This window comes from Bubalus bubalis, chromosome 1 (genome assembly GCF_019923935.1).
Source record: "Bubalus bubalis isolate 160015118507 breed Murrah chromosome 1, NDDB_SH_1, whole genome shotgun sequence".
In the NCBI taxonomy this organism is placed as follows: domain Eukaryota; kingdom Metazoa; phylum Chordata; class Mammalia; order Artiodactyla; family Bovidae; genus Bubalus; species Bubalus bubalis.
In genome coordinates this window covers 122549166-122568274 of record NC_059157.1, presented here as the reverse complement: position 1 = coordinate 122568274, position 19109 = coordinate 122549166, and the positions used below count along the sequence as shown (strand labels likewise).

The following is a 19109-nucleotide window of genomic DNA, read 5'->3' as shown; positions in this document are numbered from 1 at the left end:
GTTAGAACAAGACATGTTGAAATCAAAATGGATGACAGAGCACCAATTTTTTTATGCAGCAAAAAACAGGTTCATTTCAAATAAGAGGTCTTGCCTAAATTTTGATATTCAAAGTGCTTTATTCATAAAGAACAATTGGTATTAACATTTTATATTCTCATCTTGACATTGTCATTGTCCTTGTCATTACAGGAAATAATGAAAATGTTGAATAAAACTGAATCTTAACTATTAGCTTATAAATTTTTAGAAGGAAGTCTGTAGAACTGTGTAGAAAATATGTTGTTTTTTAACACTGAATATAGAGAAGAGAGACATAGTTATTGAATTGAGTGATGAGATCAAAATATTTCTTCAGACACTGATACTTCTTAAAAAAAAGACATTTCTTTGATTGCAAAAGCTTGCCTATTTGGCTTTCCTCTCCAATATAGTCAGTATTTTATATTGCCTGAGGTTACCATTTTAGTCTATAACATCAAAATTTTTAAAACTGAGGATAAGATACTGGTAGTTACTGAGGTGCAAACAGTTTAATCACTGAAATTCACAGGTTACTAACTTTTAATGACCTGTTTTATCAGAGGAAATATTCAGCCACACATTAAAATATATTAAAGTTAGTAGAGACTTTCAAGATTATACATTCCAAACATTTCATTTATAAGTGGAGAAACTGAAGTCCAGGAAAGGAAAATTCATCATCACAATAGAGAGTTGGTGCTACAGTTCTAATTAGAGCCACAGTTTCCTAGCTCCTTATTCTAACACTGTCTCCAGTGTACCCACCTAAACTCATGTTCATAATCATAAATTGACTTATAAAGTTGGCACCCCCATGAAAGAGCCCACTTTAAAAATTATGACCAAGTGCACAGAATGGTAATTTCAAATACCTAATCACAAGGAGTATTAAACAAAAAATTCATGCTGTAGGAGAGTTGACAGTTCAATTTCAACACACAAGTGTCAAGTTCCTACCAAGCGCAAAAAAAAAAATCAGTGTTGTTAGCCATGTTTGAATGTTGAGGTCAAAGACTTACACATAGTAATCTAGAACATGCGCTGGGCTGAGTCGCTCAGTTGTGTCCAGTTGTTTGCAACCCCATGGACTGTAGCCCACCAGGCTCTTCTGTCCATGGGATTCTCCAGGCAAAAATACTGAAGTGGGTCGCCATGTCTTCCTCCAGGGGACCTTACCAACCCAGGGACTGAACCCACATCTCCCACATTGCATACAGATTCTTTACCAACTGAGCCACATTATGGGAATGTCATATGGATTTTGGAACACTGAGAAAAAAAGAGAGAGAGAACTGTTTCTTCAGTTCAGTTCAGCTGCTCAGTCATGTCCGACTCTTTGTAACCCCATGAACTGCAGCACACCACGCCTCCCTGTCCACTACCAACTCCTGGAGCCTACCCAAACTCATGTTCATTGAGTCAGTGATGCCATTCAACCATCTCATCTACTGTCGTAGAATGCTTCTTAGGAGCATTCTTTTCTTATTCTAAATCCTAAATAAACTAGTCTCCCACATGTAACATGATAAATAAATTTTTATTAAATATCCTGTTGGGAAAATGAACTGATTGCATATTTATTTATTTATGAAGTGTTAAATCACATTTAATCTAGTATACCAGAGGGGTCTCCTCTACAGATCTATAAGTAAGTAAAAAGGCAGGCAGGTGATAGCTTAGCCAAAGGGCTGGGATATTTTACACCTTTAAAGCCAAAGCAGGAAAGAGTCTTAACAACTTGACATGAACCATAACACAGACTAGTCGATCTACTTAGGAATGATTCAGTGGTGGTGAGATTATTTTTTGTTTTTACTCACTAGATCACTGGTTTACTATAAAAGGATATAACTCAGGAACAACCAAGTGGATAAGAGGCTGAGGGAAATGTATGGAGAAGGAGCACAGAACTTCTAAACCCTCTTCGAATGCCCTACTCACCCAGCATCTCTCCTTGTTCACCAACCCAGGAGCCCTCCAGATCCCATTTTTGGGGGGTTTTACGGAGGTTTCATTATACTCATGATTGATTACCTCATTGACCATTGGTAAGTGACTCGACCTCTTGTCCCCCTCTCCTCTCTGGCAATCAGTGGGCAGGAATGATAGTTCCAACCATTCAATCAAGGCTTATTACCCTGCAACCAGCTCCCCTCCCCTTCTTAGGTGCTTTCCAAACTTCACCTCATTAACATAAATCCAGTTGTGGTGGAAGTGGTGGTGAATCTGACTAGAGTTTTGTTAGAAAGACTTTTCTGTAGTTTTCTTGTGGTAAAGCATTGATAACACAGATTACTTTGAGTTTTTTGAAATCAAGCCCACTCAAATTGTATTTATCATCATCACTATAATTTAAAGATGACTTAAAAGAATCTTCATGAAGACTTCTAAATCTGAACAAAGTGAAATAAACTCATTTCTCCCTAGACTTTCTCTTGAGCACACCAAAAACCTCTGGACCAAAAACACAGGAAGACTCTGAAAGACAGCCTGAAGAGGTGTGCAGGCTAAGGACCTGGCCCTTGAACATAGTGATAAATTTCCTGGTTTTTCCTTTTGTCTCCTATGTACCCCTTGGAAGAAAAGCTATAACCAACCTAGACAGCATATTAAAAAGCAGAGACATTACTTTGCCAACAAAGGTCCGTCTAGTCAAAGCTATGGTTTTTCCAGTAGCCATGTTTGAGGTGAGAGTTGAACTATAAAGAAAGCTGAGCACCAAAGAATTGATGCTTTTGAAATGTGGTATTGGAGAAGACTGTTGAGAGTACCATGGACTGCATGGAGATCAAACCGGTCAATCCTAATGAAATTCAGTCCTGAATATTCATTGGAAGGACTGAAGCTGAAGTTGAAACTCCAATACTTTGGCCACCTGATGCAAGGAACTGACTCATTTGAAAAGACTCTGATGCTGGGAAAGGTCAAGGGCAGGAGGAGAAGGGGATGACAGAGGATGGGATGGTTGGATGGCATCACCAACTCAATGGACATGAGTTTGAGCAAACTCCAGGAGTAGGTGATGGACAGGGAAGCCTGGTGTACTGTAGTCCATGGGTCGCAGAGAGTCAGACACGACTGAGCAACTGAACTGAACTGAACTGGTGCATCCTAGATTGGACTGCAGAAACCTGTAACTTGGACATACCAATGGGAGCAGACACAAAAAGTCCCCCCCAAAGCATGTTCCTTTTAGTTAAAGGAACAGAATATTTACGACAATGGGAGAGGAACATCTGTGATGATACCCTCGGAACTCCAGCCAAATACCAGGGGAAAAAATCTTGCAGACCCCTGACCTTGGTCAGCTCCTAGTGTAGGGAACCTGGACTTTCACTCCCCTCCTCCCCAAGAGTATCAGGCACTGCTGCCACCCGTCCCCCAATTAAAAAGTAAGAAAGTAATTTCAGAGGAGAGGGAGCCAGATAAAGGAATTTCTTAAATATTATTTAGGAACATTTAATATTCTTTAAATATTCTGAAACATAATATTCTGGGCAGACCCCCTAGCAACTCATATGTGAAACTGAAAAGAATTGACATTGGCAAAAGGTTTGATAACTGAACTACAGTGTGAAATATGGCCAGCTTTTCAGTTTAGCCTCTGGATAGCACACAAACAAAGCAAATTAGAATAGCAGCTCCAAGGCTCTGTGAATGAAACTGGGTTTTCGGAGTATATTGTACTTGCTAAGAGAGGTGCACGCACTTTCAATTTCTAAGCATGGATGCTCTGATCGGTTGTCACCCATTTACCCTAAAACTGTCATTGGTCCTATGGAGGTGCAACTAAATCCTTTTCAGATGTTATCACAGCAATACTTGAGCCAGAAATCAGACAACTGATGCAGATCATACATATGGATGCAGTTACTGCTAAATATTCCATGTGTGTGTTTCCAAGTGTGTTTTGAGGCCATGGCACTTTTTTTTTTTCTCTTTCCCTTTATCCTTATTTATAGGGAGTGTGCTGGTGACCCAGCTCTAAGAGTACATTAGCCAGAATTAAGAAGCAGGATAGAAAGCTGCACAGTTTCTCCAATGAAAAAAATCTTTAATGATACACCATCTGTGGATATAAGCCAAATTTTCATTAATAAGATCATAGAGTCTTATTAACTCTGGATTGGAAAATATACTAAATCTTATCTATCCTATAGGCTCAAGGATGTATTGTACAAGGAATACAGTCAATATTTTCCAATAACCGTAAATGAAAGTAACATTTATAAATGTGTAAACTATTTTAAAAATAGAAATACAATTAAATGGTGTGGCAATGGCACCCCACTCCAGTACTCTTGCCTGGAAAGTCCCATGGATGGAGGAGCCTGGTGGGCTGCAGTCCATGGGGTCGCTAAGGGTCAGACACGACTGAGTGACTTCCCTTTCACTTTTCACTTTCATGCATTGGAGAAGGAAATGGCAACTCACTCCAGTGTTCTTGCCTGGAGAATCCCAGGGACAGGGGAGCCTGGTGGGCTGCCGTCTATGGGGTCGTACAGAGTCGGACACAACTGAAGTGACTTAGCAGCAGCAGCAGTTGAAAAAAAATCTTATTTCAACATCATTTTAATGTATGAACCTTAAATGCAACCTCCCTATATAAGTATCTGTCTGACTTATGTTCGAACACCTTCTTCTTGGGGTATTTATTATATTTGAACAGCTGTTAGTGTTGGGAAAGTCTTCCATATTTGAGCCGAGATCCCATTTTCCATAACTTTTGTTACTTGGTCCTACTTGCTCAATTTGCTCAATTCCTAGGTGCCATAAAGATCCAGAACAGTTGTCTCAGATAATGATCTTTTCAAAGCCTCTTTTTTTGTTTAGTCTACTCATCCCTATTCCAACTGTTTCTCATAAAACAGTTCTGAGTCTTTTATTTATATCTTTTAGTCCTTCCTGCTCATGCCCTAGTTTGTCTTGTACTTCTTAAAATTCTACCAAATTAAATATTAGCATGTCCTTCTTCAAATTTTATTTTAAAATGATTGTCCAAAGATGAGGACTAGCATCAGGCACACTGAAAGTATCTCCTGTCTTTTGACCTTTCAAACTTCCATTCTACCACTTTGTATTCCATTACACTATCTCATCATTTTTCTTATCCGTAGATAGATTGTTTGGCTCACTGCACCAGTCCATAAAAGTATTCAACAATGGTTTGATCCTTGGGTTGGGAAGATCCCCTGGAGAAGGGAAAGACTACCCACTCCAGTAATCTGGCCTGGAGAATTCCATGGACTGTATGGTCCATGCATCTGCAAAAAGTCAGACACAACTGAGCAACTTTCACTTTCAGGCTGAGAGAGGTAGAAGAGTTCTTATAAGCCATCTGGTCCAATTCTGCCCTTGTCCAAATAGAGACCTAAAGGCATTAGAGACATCCCTGGGGACACAGCCTAAACCGCCTGATTTCTGAACTCATAATTCCCTCTATTTTATCTGAGCTACTCTCCCATTTGCCTGTCATACAAGAAGCAGTCTTATTTTTGGTGTCTATGATGAAGAGATGTTTGTTGATTCCCAAACCTAGGCCATCTCCCAGGAGTACTCTAGATCAGGGTGGTGAAAAGGCTTAAAGCAGTTTAAAATTCCCAGGGTGTGTTGGTCTGTGGGAAGAGATTTTATCTGTTAATAGAAAACAGCAAAGGTTTGGAATGTGTTTGAACAGAGTCCATTTTTGACAAATACAAAGAAGAGACCACAATCTTGTGGAAATTGTGAAATCTGGGGGATGGAGAAGGAAATGGGGAGGAGGAAAAGGACTGTTCTCAAAGCAGCAAAAAACAATCTCAAGATATCAATAAGAAGAACTTCTGTTTTAGTCTGATGCTGAAAGGAGGCCAGTAAGCTTACACTCAAATGTCTAGGGCATTGAACTTGAAGTTAGGAGCTGTAACTGAGCAGGTCAAATTTTTGTTTTGTGTGTAATCAAGTTTTCTCTACCTACTCTAAGTACTGTACTGTACTTATTGTTTTAATTTATCATAATGCCTAAGTCTTCTTTCACCTTTCATATTTCCTTACAAATTTCCTCTCTGCACAGCAGCTATGAGGCAAGGAAATAAGTTGACCCTTGAAAAATATGGAGGGATAGAGGCTCCAACCTCTGTGTGGTCTAAACCTGCTTATAAACTAATGAAAACCTACTTTACAGAGCTCCACTCAATGTTCTGTGGTGACCTAAGTGGAAAGGAAACCCAAAATAGAGGGGATATATGTACACATATAGTTGATTCACTTTTCTGGACAGTAGAAACTAACACAACATTGTAAAGCAACTACATTCCAATAATTTTTTTTTTTAATCTGCATATAATTTACAGTTGGTCCTCTTTATCCACAGTTCTGAATCTGCAGAATCAACAACGGGATCATGCAATGCTGTAGTATCCTCATAGTTCAAACCGTGCTGTTCAAGGATCAGTTGTACTTCTGAGTCAATGCTGACCTAGATGAACTCAAAATATTTTTTTCTTTTTTAAATTAACTTCTCACAAGAAGCCAGGGAAGTAGGTATCCCCATTTTCCAAATAAGGAACTCATATGTACACATGTGAACTTTTCCAGTGTCATATAATAAAAGGAAGAACTCTTTTCAATACAGGCCTCAGTTCAGTTCAGTTCAGTCACTCAGTCTTGTTTGACTCTTTGTGACCCCATGGACTGGAGCACGCCAGGTTTCCCTGTCCATCACTAACTCTCGGAGTTTACTCAAACGCATGTCCATTGAGTCGGTGATGCCATCCAACTATCTCATCCTCTGTCATCCCCTTCTCCTCCCTCCTTCAATCTTTCCCAGCATCAGAGTCTTTTCAAATGAGTCAGTTATTCTCATCAAGTGGCCAAAGTATTGGAGTTTCAGCATCAGCATCAGTCCTTCCAATGAATATAGGCCTGTTTCACGTCAAAACCAAAGTTGTGAGAAGTGAATGAGAACTCTAGTTTTGTCACAGAAAAACTTGGATTCAGATTCTGACTCTTTACCAGCTGGGGGATCTTAGATACACCATTTAGCCATTTAATCAGTGATCCTATTACGAAAAGGAGAACATTTAGCTCCATCTAGGATTTCAAAGAAACCTGAAATGGAAAAATGGCATTTTCCCTTAACATTTGGTAAACATTCAGTGCAGGTCATGTAAAATCTCCCCAAAGACATCCCTCCCTTTTCTGTTCCACACAGAAACTGAATGGCCCTGTTACCCTGGGCCTTATCATGACAGAAATGTCTCAACCAAGTATGGGGCCTCTGGGTGAAGAACGACCAAGATCTGCTTCTGAATGATTGGTTTTACTACAGAGACATGGATTTCAGAGAATGCAACATGCATGTTTGTTTTGTGTAAACTCCTTTCACATACGGGGCCCTCTCAGACTTTAACTTACTGTTCTTGCCTTCCTTTATTAATTTTTGCTATCATCACTCCATCTTTCTCCATCTATTTCTGCATTTCCCTCTGCTATGGTATGAATGTTTGTGTTCCCCAACATTCCTATGTTGAAACCTAGTTCCTAAGGTATTACAAGATGAGCATTTGGAGCTGATTAGGTCATGAAGAAATGAATTCATGCCTTCATAAAAGAGGTCCAGAAATTACCCTGCAATGTGAGAGGTTATAGCAGAGCATGACTCTCACCAGACACTGAAACTGCAGGTACCATGGTCTTCACCTTCCAGTTTCCAGAACTCTAAGAATTAATAGATAATTAATAACTTTTGTTTATAAATCACCAGCATATGGTCTTCTGTTATACAGCTCAAAAGGACTGAGATACGCTCTGAGCTTCTTTCTCTCTCAATCTCACAATCATTCCTTTTTCTTCTGATCCCCTCTCATTTCTCCCACTTTCCAGTATTCTATAAGATGGCATTTTGGGTTTGAGTCAAGCTGTTTTCTAAGAGCATACGTGATAAAAAAAACTAACCCCAAGAAAACTAAGAGTTGCAGTGGATTACTTTTAAATGACTGAGTTTGGGTACTTTCCAAGTTGAATAAAAAATACATTAATTCTGGAGTTTGGAGTTCACGATTGAAAGGTATTAGTTTGTATTGCTAAAGTAACCTATGCTGTCATATTTCAATAATAAGTAGAGAGAAGCTAGTTACTCTGGTCTTTCCTGCAACTTGAACTAGCCTAGCCATGAGGGAAGACCAGCTAAGGAATATAAGCCAAGTGATTTGCATCTTGGAGAAAGAGGCTCTATTTCGATTGGAATTCCCCTCATAAAAGGTATCAAGCTAAAGCCAAACTTTTTCATAAATATGATTCATCAGTGGGCCCAGTGCCATCTAGCATATGTTGTCAAACACTTGATTTGTACTTTTCTAATCTTAACGTCCAGTTATCCTAAATATGGCTACAGGTTTAAGTCAGTGGTTCTCGAAATAGGGTGATTTTGACTCCGAGAGACATGTTGCAATGTACAGAGACATTTCTGGTTGTCACAGCTTAGAAGCAATATGAAGTGTGTTGCAACTGCTGTCTAGTAGGTAAAAGTCAGGGATGATGCCATCCTAAAATGCAAACGACAACCTATCACGACAAAAATCAATCATCCCAAATATCAGTAAGCCAAGGCTGAGGAACTCAAACTTAAGTACCTACTGATCCAAAAACCTGCAGACTTCATTGTGTGACTGAGCCCTTGGTCATCCTATAGAAACAATGATTGTGAAAATCTCCTTCCCTAGTAGCATTTCTAAATGCCTTGGGCTACAATCAAATGGTGATTGTTGATCCTGGATTCAGCCTGAAAAATATTACTAAGAAATAATTTTTACTTCAGTGGGGAAATAATTTTTATGGCTTTCTGGATTAGTTTTTGATACTATAATTTGAGATCATTTTTGAAACCTGCCAAATCTGGCTTTAAGATAATCCACTGTGTCTGGTGTCCTAATTCTGTGTTGATTTCTTCATGCAAGCCTATTGATCTTGGCAAAGTGAAAACTAGAAATTTAGCATTCAAGCAGAAAGAATAAATCAAAACTGGCTCAATTAGCTTTACTGCGATTCAGGGTTTGTTAACAGTTCCTCTATTTTGTTTCAGATTTATTTATTTTATCATGTCTTTTGCTTTTCTCCATTCCTTTTCCAGAGTTCCAATATAATTACACTGTAATCTTCAGCAGTGTCTCATTGCTTGCAGAAAAACTGAATCTATTATTTGTAGATAATGAATTCCAGCAGAATCATTTTGATAGCCCTGAACTTCTGGAAAATCTGACATCTTGGATCTCCCTCTTTCTGGCTCTTATACCTTAATTTCCCTTCCAAAGAAGATTCTTTGCTCATTCATTTTCATTAGGTTTATTGGAGAACAGTATTAATCCAGGATTCTGTTTCTGAGCTTTTCCCAGTAGTGGGCAGAACAGTAGTGCAAGGAATAACATTCATAGGTAGCTTTCATTTTCAAGGTATATCTCATTTGGGAAATAATGTAAGTGGCATGCTATGCATATGATATTAACCTTGGCAAGTTCAGGTATTCAGTGTGTGTCTTATAAATAGTGGTCATCAGCAATGTCACAGAGGTAGGAATCAGGGTTCTTAGATTCTAATCCTGGTTCTTCCATTAAATTTCTGGATACATGTGGACAACTTGATTCTTTTCCAGAGTTTATTTTTCCCTTCTCTAAAATGAAAGGGTGGGAGCACATATGTTCTATGAATGTGGCAGGAAGCAGTTGCAGAAAGATGGGGACCCAAGAGGAGAGGGAAATGAATATCTTTGCCAACATATACCCAACTCTTGCACAGATCGTATGGGTAAAAAGGACATAAAAAGAATTTCATAGAAGTAGATGCCTATGTCTATGTATCAAATTAAATAAGAGGCTCTCTGGGCTTCATTTTATTAGAATCAGAACCCTGACATTACCTGGACTGCTACTTGCTTCTCTCTTCCCTTGATTGATTTCCTCAACCTGCTCCTTGGCAGATGTAATTTCACTATGGAGATCAACAGGACAAGGAATGGGAAAGAAGAGAGAGAGATGTAGAAAGAAAGTAAAGCAGAGAGGGGTGTAGTTAAGTGAAATTGGCTTCTTCTGATCATAGCCGGCAGCTCTCCTCAGTACTAAACCCCCCAAATCATACACACAGCACTGAAACATATCACACAGAAGGCTGACTCCAGCTCTTTTTTTTTAAAATGTGTTTAGGACACTTGGCAAATGAAGGCCAGCCCTCATGGAAATTACATAGCTAGGATGTCAGTCAGCAGAAAAGGAGGGATGAATAAAAGAACAGAAAAAGAATTATAGGAGAAAAGCTGAATGGAAGAAAAGACAGGAGAAATTATTTTTTTCCTAATGAGAAATGCAAAATTTTCCACCAGACGACTGTGACTCTTGACTGTGGCCTACCTCGCATGTGAATGAAAGTGCAGGGTGGGCGGGGCAGTCCAGGAAGCTGGGCCTTGTGTCTGCTCCATCTCTGGAGGCACCAGGTCCATTGCAGGTCTCAGTGGCACCACTGATTTACCAGACTGCCCCTCTGGAGGTAACCATGCCCCTTCCGAGCACTGTGCATGCATCCTAAGTCATTTCAGTCTTGTCCAATTCTTTGCCACCCCATGGTCTGTAGCCCACCATTCTCCTCTGTCTATGGAATGGGTTGTCATTTCCTTCTCCAGAGGATCTTCCTGACCCAGGAATCAAACCAGTGTCTCTTACATCTCCTGCATTGGCAGGTAGGTTCTTTACCACTAGCGTCACCTGGGAAGCCCAGAAGAGCAGTGGACATTCTGAGCCAGCTCCACTTGCTGATCCTCCTAGATTCATTATGGAACCTTTGAGGCCATCAGCTATCAAGTAACAAGGACAGACTTTATGATTTCTGAGGGTCCTTCCGGTTGTAGTATTTTAATGCTTTTAATAATTATCACTCCTCATTCTTACAAGACCACATTTCTTAGGCAAAATATGTATTCCTCCCTCTCTCACCCTTACTTCACTGTCCCAAACCAACTATTTAACTTGAAGAGACAGAGAGTTGAACAAGATATTCCCTTGGAGTTCCTTCTAGTTCGCTAAGATCTTTACTCAAGTCCTTAATAGTACAAAAGAATCATTATTACACCAAATCAAAAGAATTTTCATTTTAGATGAATCCATCCACCTTTCAAAATTTTTAAACTCCATTCACAAAGCAAGCTGACATTTTATCAAACATTCCCAAAATAATTTCACACACCTATCCCTTTGGAGTTTATCACTGAGCAAATGATATTCATGACAGAATACATTTGAGTCTCAGAGATGGAATCTGTGAAGAGAGACAAGTCGTTTATTACTTCCTTTTATTAAAACCTATAAAGAAATCATCCCTTTATAGGTTTGAGACTTGGGAAAAGTTTTTACTAGACTAAAATAGGAGAAAACCTGTTAGCAATTGCTCCCTTCATTTAACTGAATTTTAAGCTACCATTTGCCAGTCACAATGAGTGATTGATAAAGAGCTGACTGGGCCTTCATAAAGTCAGCCTCATAGCAGGAAACAATTGATATTCCATCTCCTTAGCTAAGGAGGACCTAAGAGCTGGCTAAACCAAAAAGTTCCCAGGTTTCTTTCCTAACTAGTGGGACAGAAAGATGATGACTAGTGGATTTTGATAAATCAAGCCTGGAAAAAAAAAATTGTAATAAGAAGAAAGAAAAAAAGCCACATCCCTTGAGGAAATAACCACTAGGAAATTTCAAAACAACTATTTCCAGAAGACATAAATTCAACTCCCTATTTGAAATAATTTGTGGAAAAAATGTACGTAGTCTACAGATGGGTTAAAAAGAGATTTTAATATGAGACTTGGGAAAAGCTTTTATTCTGAACGAAAATAATATATATCCAGCACATATCATGTGATCTAGATTTCAAACTCATTTTTCTTAAGGCATTCATCTAGAAGGAGAAAGAAATGGATAAAGCAGAAAAAGAGTGAGGAAAATCTTTGAGCTTGCTTTTTTTTTCTTTTTTAGAAAACACTAATAAAATAAATTATGGTCAAGAAAAAGGAATTTGGGGGAGATGACTGTAGGAGGGAGATAGAATTGCCTAACTTAATTGCATTTCCCCCCCACCCCCGCCTCTAATCTTAAGAAGAAAAACAAATGTCAAATGGCACACAGTTCCAGTTTAGAAACAAAACATGGAAGGACAAGCTTGTTTTAAGTAAAAATAAAAAAAATAAACAGCACTGGATATCTTTTTTTTTTTTTTTTCCCCTTTTACTAAATGGCTGGGAACACTGAAAGAAAAACAGATACTGTCAAAGTATTCCTGATTGTAAAGTACACAGATAAGGCAAAAAGAAAAGGATCTCTCTTACGTTTGTTTAAATTCCACAAATGTACATAAAGCAGGCACAGCGTGTCAAGAAGTTTCCGAAGCATAGTTTTAGAAAATAAGGATTAAATTAGAGAAAAGATGGAGAGGGAGGGAAAGGAAGTTTGCAACATTAGCCAGAACTTGCAAATGGAAAAGAGTGAAAAGTCAAGCAGTCTACAGTTCTGTAACTTTCTTCCCCAACTGACCAGCCATGAAATCTGATAACTAATATGAGAAGACTTCCTATCACCATGCAACAATCTTTCTCAACAATATTTTGTACACAAGCAACCAAGCTATCATTCATTCAAAAACATAAGCTGAGCATTTACTGCTACCACCCCCTGTTTTAGGTATTTGGTTGGGGTAGGGGGGATATAGATACTGAGACTGAACTCAGACCTGCTGTTGCTGCTGCTGCTGCTAAGTCGCTTCAGTCGTGTCCGACTCTGTGCGACCCCATAGATGGCAGCCCACCCGGCTCCCCTGTCCCTGGGGTTCTTTTTTTTTTTTCCCCTTTTACTAAATGGCTGGGAACACTGAAAGAAAAACAGATACTGTCAAAGTATTCCTGATTGTAGAGTACACAGATAAGGCAAAAAGAAAATCCAACCCACATTGGAGTGGGTTGCCATTTCCTTCTCCAATGCATGAAAGTGAAAAGTGAAAGGGAAGTCACTCAGTCACGTCCGACTATAGCAACTCCAAGGACTGCAGCACACCAGGCTCCTCTGTCCATGGGATTTTCCAGGCAAGAGTACTGGAGTAGGATGCCATTGCCTTCTCTGGAACTCAGACCTAATGAACCTAAATCTCCAATTTTAAATTATATTTTTAATGCCCAGGTGATTCATAATAATTATCTATCTACTGATCTTCCAGATCTGGAAACTCCTTCGTTAGGAGGTACAAAAGTGACTATGACCATTCTGTGATCTCCAGGAGCTCACATAAGTGATAACACATACATGAATTTCTCCAAAATAATGTTAAAAATGAAACATGATATGAGAGGATCATATTCTTTACTGTGGATATTCAGAGGAGGGAGAAATAATGGGCTGTTGGGGGCTGCCGATCGAAGAAAAGAGGATGTCACAGAAATAGGTACATTTGTGCTTCCCACATGTTACTAGTGGTAAAGAACCCACCTGCCAATTCAGGAGATCTAAGAGATGAAGATTCTATTCCTGGGTCAGGAAGATCCCCTGGAGGAGGGCATGGCAACCCACTCTAGTATTCTTGCTTGGAGAATCCCATGGACAGAGGAGCCTTCAGGACTATAGTCCATAGAGTCACAAAGAATTGGACACAACTGAAGCAACTTACGGAGAAGGCAAAGGCAACCCACTCCAGTACTCTTGCCTGGAAAATCCCATGGATGGAGGAGCCTGGTGGGCTGCAGTCCACACAGTCGCTAAGAGTCGGACATAACTGAACGACTTCACTTTCACTTTTCACTTGCATGCATTGGAGAAGGAAATGGCAACCCACTCCAGTGTTCTTGCCTGGAGAATCCCAGGGACGGGGGAGCCTGGTGGGCTGCCGTCTATGGGGTCGCGCAGAGTTGGACATGACTGCACATATGCTCATGCTTATATAGTTACCATTTGAACACACAGAGAAGGCGGTGGGAAAATCTACTACTCTTATTATAACTAATCTACTACCACTACAACTAAGTCTGCTACTATTATAATTAAACATACTATTATTATAACTAATAATAAGAGACATTTCCAGTGTTTCTGGAAATAGACATAGGCCCTGTTCTGGGTGCCTTATATAAATCCTCTCTTAAACCTAAACCAACCAGTTAGGTTCTATTATTTCTATTATCTACAAGATGGGGAAACTAAAGCTTAGAAAGTTTGTGTGAATTTCTCAGTCACAGAGCTGGAGATTGAAGAGCTAAAGTTCAGTCTCAGATTGATCCCATTCCAGAGCCTCTACACCTATCAAAAAAGAATAAACAAACCCAGATGTGCAAAAGTGTCAGACACAAAAGATTAAGCATCCATTGCTCCCTCTGGCTGAAGGATGGCAGAGTGGGGAAGAAACTGAGCCGGTAAAGTTAAAGGTCAGATAGGCTGCATTAAACACTGCGGGCTCTATACAGTAGCAAAGGGAAACCTGTGAAGGATTCCAAGCAGAGACTATTCTGATCAAAGCTTCATCTTAGATTTTAGGCTGTGAATTATGAGTTACATGATAGAATCTGAAATAATAGAATTTGAAAGTCGAAAGAGTCTTGCCCTGCCTTTAAACAAAAAAGCGTGCTTGGGATCTAAGTAGAACTACCACCTCACCTCAGAGGAATTACCAGCTTGCCAGGACTTAAGGAAGATTCTACAGAACAGCCCTGAAGATAAATACAATGAATGTCTGTTACCTCACAGCACAAGGACTGACTCATTCCTGGAGCTGTCCAAATCTGGCAAATGGATAGCCCGGGGACTCAGCATTCTGTGGGATCTGAGGTTATCCTAGGGGGCAGTGGGTGTGCACAGGTATGATCAATTGTTGGCAGAGCCCAGACCTCTGACTCCCAGTCCTATACTCAATTCATCAAGGCAAATCACACGTGACACTGGGTAAGCCTCTTTTCCTATCTGGATTCTCCTTTCCTCATTATGATGAGAGAAATTGATATCAACAGGCCTTAGATTTCACAGTTCTCAATCTCTCCCTTCCAATACTCTAGCATAGAGAATCCGCTTCCATTAGTTGCTCACTAACTGGAATTTGGGGGGAGCAACAGCATCTCTGGAGAGCTCCCAGAGTTTGCAAACCCCTAGCTGAGAACCAATACATTTCCGTATCTTTAGGAAGTCTACTAGCTCTAACTGTATCACAGGATTCACGATCTCAAATCTTAGTTACAAAGTCCTCACTGAATTCCATCTGGCCCAGGATTATCCTTTTCAAGTGCAGAACGCATTACTGATGTCCAAAGTAAGTCAGCAATACAAGGCACCATGATCATATGCAGGCATATTCAGGGAACCACATCTGCCATCAGGGAATGAACACTTTAGAATTCAAACCTGTCAGAGCCCAATGGTACTCTGTTATTTTCAGAATTTTGGTTTGTGCTCAGAAGATTGTGTGTGTATGTGTTTATGAGTCAAATTTCCAAGAAGCCAAGCAAAGGCTAAAAGTGTGGATTTCTTGTGTGGAGGGAACACCTTATTTGATGTTCATAAAGATAGTCCTGATGACTCCAATTCACCAAAAGTGAATTTCCAAAGGGGTCAGAAGACCTCCTCCTTAAGAGGTCATCAATTCTGTAGACCCAAGAAACTGTGCCTATTGGAGTAGAAATGAACAGGAAGATGCAAGATGTGTTCTGCTCTCAGAAACATTGGTGGTAAAACAGAAATTAGCACATGAACTCACATATTTTTTAGGACTTCAACTTCACTGGTTCATCAAACCACACCAGGTAGTTTACCCACAGAACTACCCATGAGCAACTAGCTCCTGTAATCAGTTTACTGCAAAAAACTGAGGCACATTAAACCTATGGCTTCATCTTCTTTGACTTTCAACAGGAGATAGAAGCAGGAGCATGATAAATGTTAACATTAGCAGTGAAGCAAGGATAATTACAGAACCAATGATACTCACATTCTGAGAATTACCTCACGGTTATTTATTTTTATAGGAGTGAAAATAAATACACATTCCTTTCCCAGACCTGAAAAAGGAAAATGTACCCAAGATGTGTGACAGAACAACCAGCGGGACTGCCAACCTCACATCTGAGACTCCTGGGAAGACAGTGTTACAGGGACCAATCTGGACCACCCACGTTCTGCTCTGGGAACCAGCCGAGTGTCCCTTCAGCTGTTGGGTACTCACAGGCCCCTCTCTGCCTACTACTGACTGATTTCTCTAAGACTACCCAAAACTGTGATAATCATTTAAGAGAAAGCAGATTTATAATCAATACATGTCTCAGCAAATCCTTAAGGATGCACAAGCCAGTAGAAGACATATGCTGAAAAGAATTCAGGCTTTCTCCTTATTTCTTGCTCAAGATACGAATCCAACACTTTAGCCAGGGCACTGTGAGTTAAGAGTGAGTTACGGTTATGATTTCCTGATCTCCACCAACAACTGCAAATCTGCAAAGACCTTGTGGGATGAGCTGCAAAAGACATCATATCTGCACCTGGTGTGTATTGTCACCGTCCCAGAAATGCAGCCCAGTCCATTGGCTGGCATGACCAACCAACCCTCAGAGCTGCCACTTCAACAGCTGGAGAAGAGACGTTGACAAAGGGACAAAGAAAGACAAAAAGGGGGAGAAAGTATAAGTTCAGAGAAACATAGATAAGAGAGAGTGGGACACTGAGAAACACAGACTAAATTGTCTCTGCTGAAGCATCCACATGGATCTTCAAAATTGTGACTGTGGGGAAAATGTCAGTACACTGTTTATCTCCCGTCACTAACTTCAGGCAAATTGAGTACAAATAAATAAAACCAAAAGGGGCATCTGATGGTGAACAACTCAATACGATGCTAACTTCCAGAAACTAGAAGTGGTCTATCAAAGGACAAAGAGTCAGCACTTTGGGTACTTTAAGTGAGTACTACCTCGCACAGAGCCACCCCTTACACGCATAACTCCTCTTTAACCTTTGATCTTCCCTTTTTGTGTAGGTGCAGGGAGAAAAAGGAATGGGATTCAGAGCAAGTCTACCTTTAACTCAGCTGTTCTGGGAACACTCTGTGTTAAACGTCAAAGAAAAGGTGCACACTAGCCTGTATGAGGGATGAGGGAGCTGAGATGGAAGAGAAACGAGCTGAAGCTAGACCAAGAAACGAAGCGAGAGGAGATCTTACACTAGATCCGGTTCTGCCATCGTTCAGACATTAGTGCTGAATGGGTACATTTTATCAGTGCAGTCCTCTTTTTGAGAGAGAAGAGGATGCCTTAAGAGCTAATGGCTTGCCCAGATTCATCTAGTCTTGGTTACAGAGCTTAGCTCGGGCCACCAGATATCTAGATTCACATACAGACAGAACCGTTCAAGGAGACCCAGTCTGACCCGCTAAGGAGCCGCGCGACGGCCAGGAAGACGGGAGCCGCGGGAGGGCTCGAGACATCTCGGAGGCGCGGGAGGGCGTGAGGTGTGCGCTCTGGGTACCTTGATGTAGGCCCGCTGCAGGTAGTTGTAGGGCACTCTGCGCTGGAAGTCGCTGCGCACATCCTCGCTGGCGCGGTGACGGGACGCGGGGCCCCCTAGGCGCTGGCTCTGGCAGCTGCGGTAGCAGCGCGCCCGCTCGAGCAGCGCGCGGAAGAAGGGCAGCTCGGCTCCCGGGCCAGCGCCGGGGGGCGCGAGCGGGCGGCGGGCGGCGCAGTGGCGGGCGCAGCGTGCGCGGATCTCCCGCAGGCGCCGGTGGCTGCGCAGAGCCGCTTCCAGGTCGCGCACAGCCAGCTCGTAGTCCCCGCTGTAGTAGGCGGCCACGCCGCTGGCATAGAGCAGGTCGAAGGGCTGCAAAGGCCCGGGCTCGGGCTCCCGCTCCGGGTGCCGACTGTCCGGGGGGCCGCACCACAGCGGCGGCGGCAGCAGTAGCCAGGGTAGCAGCAGCGGCAGCGGCGCCCAGATGCGCTCCCGCATCCTCCGTGGCGGACGGGCGCCGGCCGGCCACGCTCGCAGTCGGCTCCTCGCACCTGGCGTCCGGGTCGCGTCTCCCGGCTCCTCTAGCGCGATGGCCGGCCCCGCCGCCAGCCGGCTGCCCTGCGAGCCTCAGGTGACCGGCGGCGCTCGGCGGACTGAGAGGCGGAGGCCGGCTCGGACGGCCGCTCTTAAAGGGACGCCCACAGCTCACACGCTCCTCCTGCTGCCCGAGCCTCCGCGAGCCGCTCGCCGGCGCTCAGCGCGCGCCCTGTAGGCTCGGGCCGCAGCCTCCTGGAGGCCAGAGGCAGACACCCTGGTGTCAGCCAGACAGCCAGCGCCACTGGGGGCCAGCCAAGGAGGGGCCGGGGAGGCGAGCCTGATATATGGGTTCCCTTCGAGGTTGCAGAATGGACACGATGACTCCGTTTTCTTAGAGAGGAAGAAAAGCCAGATTAATGACCTTAGACCTCTCATTGTTTGTAATTTGTGATTTCGCTGTTTGTCCATCACCTTCGTGTGAAGTCCTGAAGCTCCAGCTCAGACTGTAGGAAAGCCCTGGAGGACCACTTGGCCCCTTTGGGAGGCTTGAGGAGGAAAGTGCTTAGTCCACGTTCACAGAACTGGAGTCAACCCTGGGCCTTTGGAATCAAAGCTTACTGCTCATTCTCTTAGGGAAGTTCCCACCCTCGCTTCTCAACCCACTTTGTATGGGTGTGCGTCCGTGCATTAGGGCAGGGAATAGGGACAGAAGGACAATGAACAGCCTACTTCTCTGTGTAGAGGAGGGCATTACAGGACCCAGAGAATTGTTGGAATGGTTATACTTACATCCTGCCTCCGTCAGGTTACCAACCCTGTAAACTTGTGCACTTGAGTCTAGTTTCCTCTTCTTCTAGGACAGACAAATATCCCAATATGTCCAATGGTTTTAAGATATAAATTATTTTTGCAAGAGCTGAACAAAGAGGCAATTTAATAAATCCAGTACCCCCAGGACTTAAGCAGTGAGCATCAGCCTAGGAATGGGAAAGCTGTCAGAATGGCTGCCAAACTCCAAAGGACTAGCTGGAGGCTTTCCTGTTCCTCTGTTTCTCCTCCCTTATAAATACCTCC

At 42.0% G+C, this 19109-nt stretch overlaps 1 protein-coding gene across 2 annotated transcripts in view; it reads right to left on the bottom strand.

Annotated features, from left to right (window-relative positions):
* P3H2 (prolyl 3-hydroxylase 2) overlaps positions 1–18152 on the bottom strand; it is a 175288-nt gene extending 157136 nt beyond the window's left edge. For both annotated transcript variants that reach the window (XM_025286561.3, XM_044943619.2), the window contains exon 1: positions 17523–18152. In XM_025286561.3, the coding sequence (XP_025142346.3) occupies positions 17523–17996 (474 nt within the window). In that variant the 5' untranslated portion in view covers positions 17997–18152. The remainder of the gene's footprint in view (positions 1–17522) is intronic.
* Between the last annotated feature and the right edge of the window lie 957 nt (positions 18153–19109).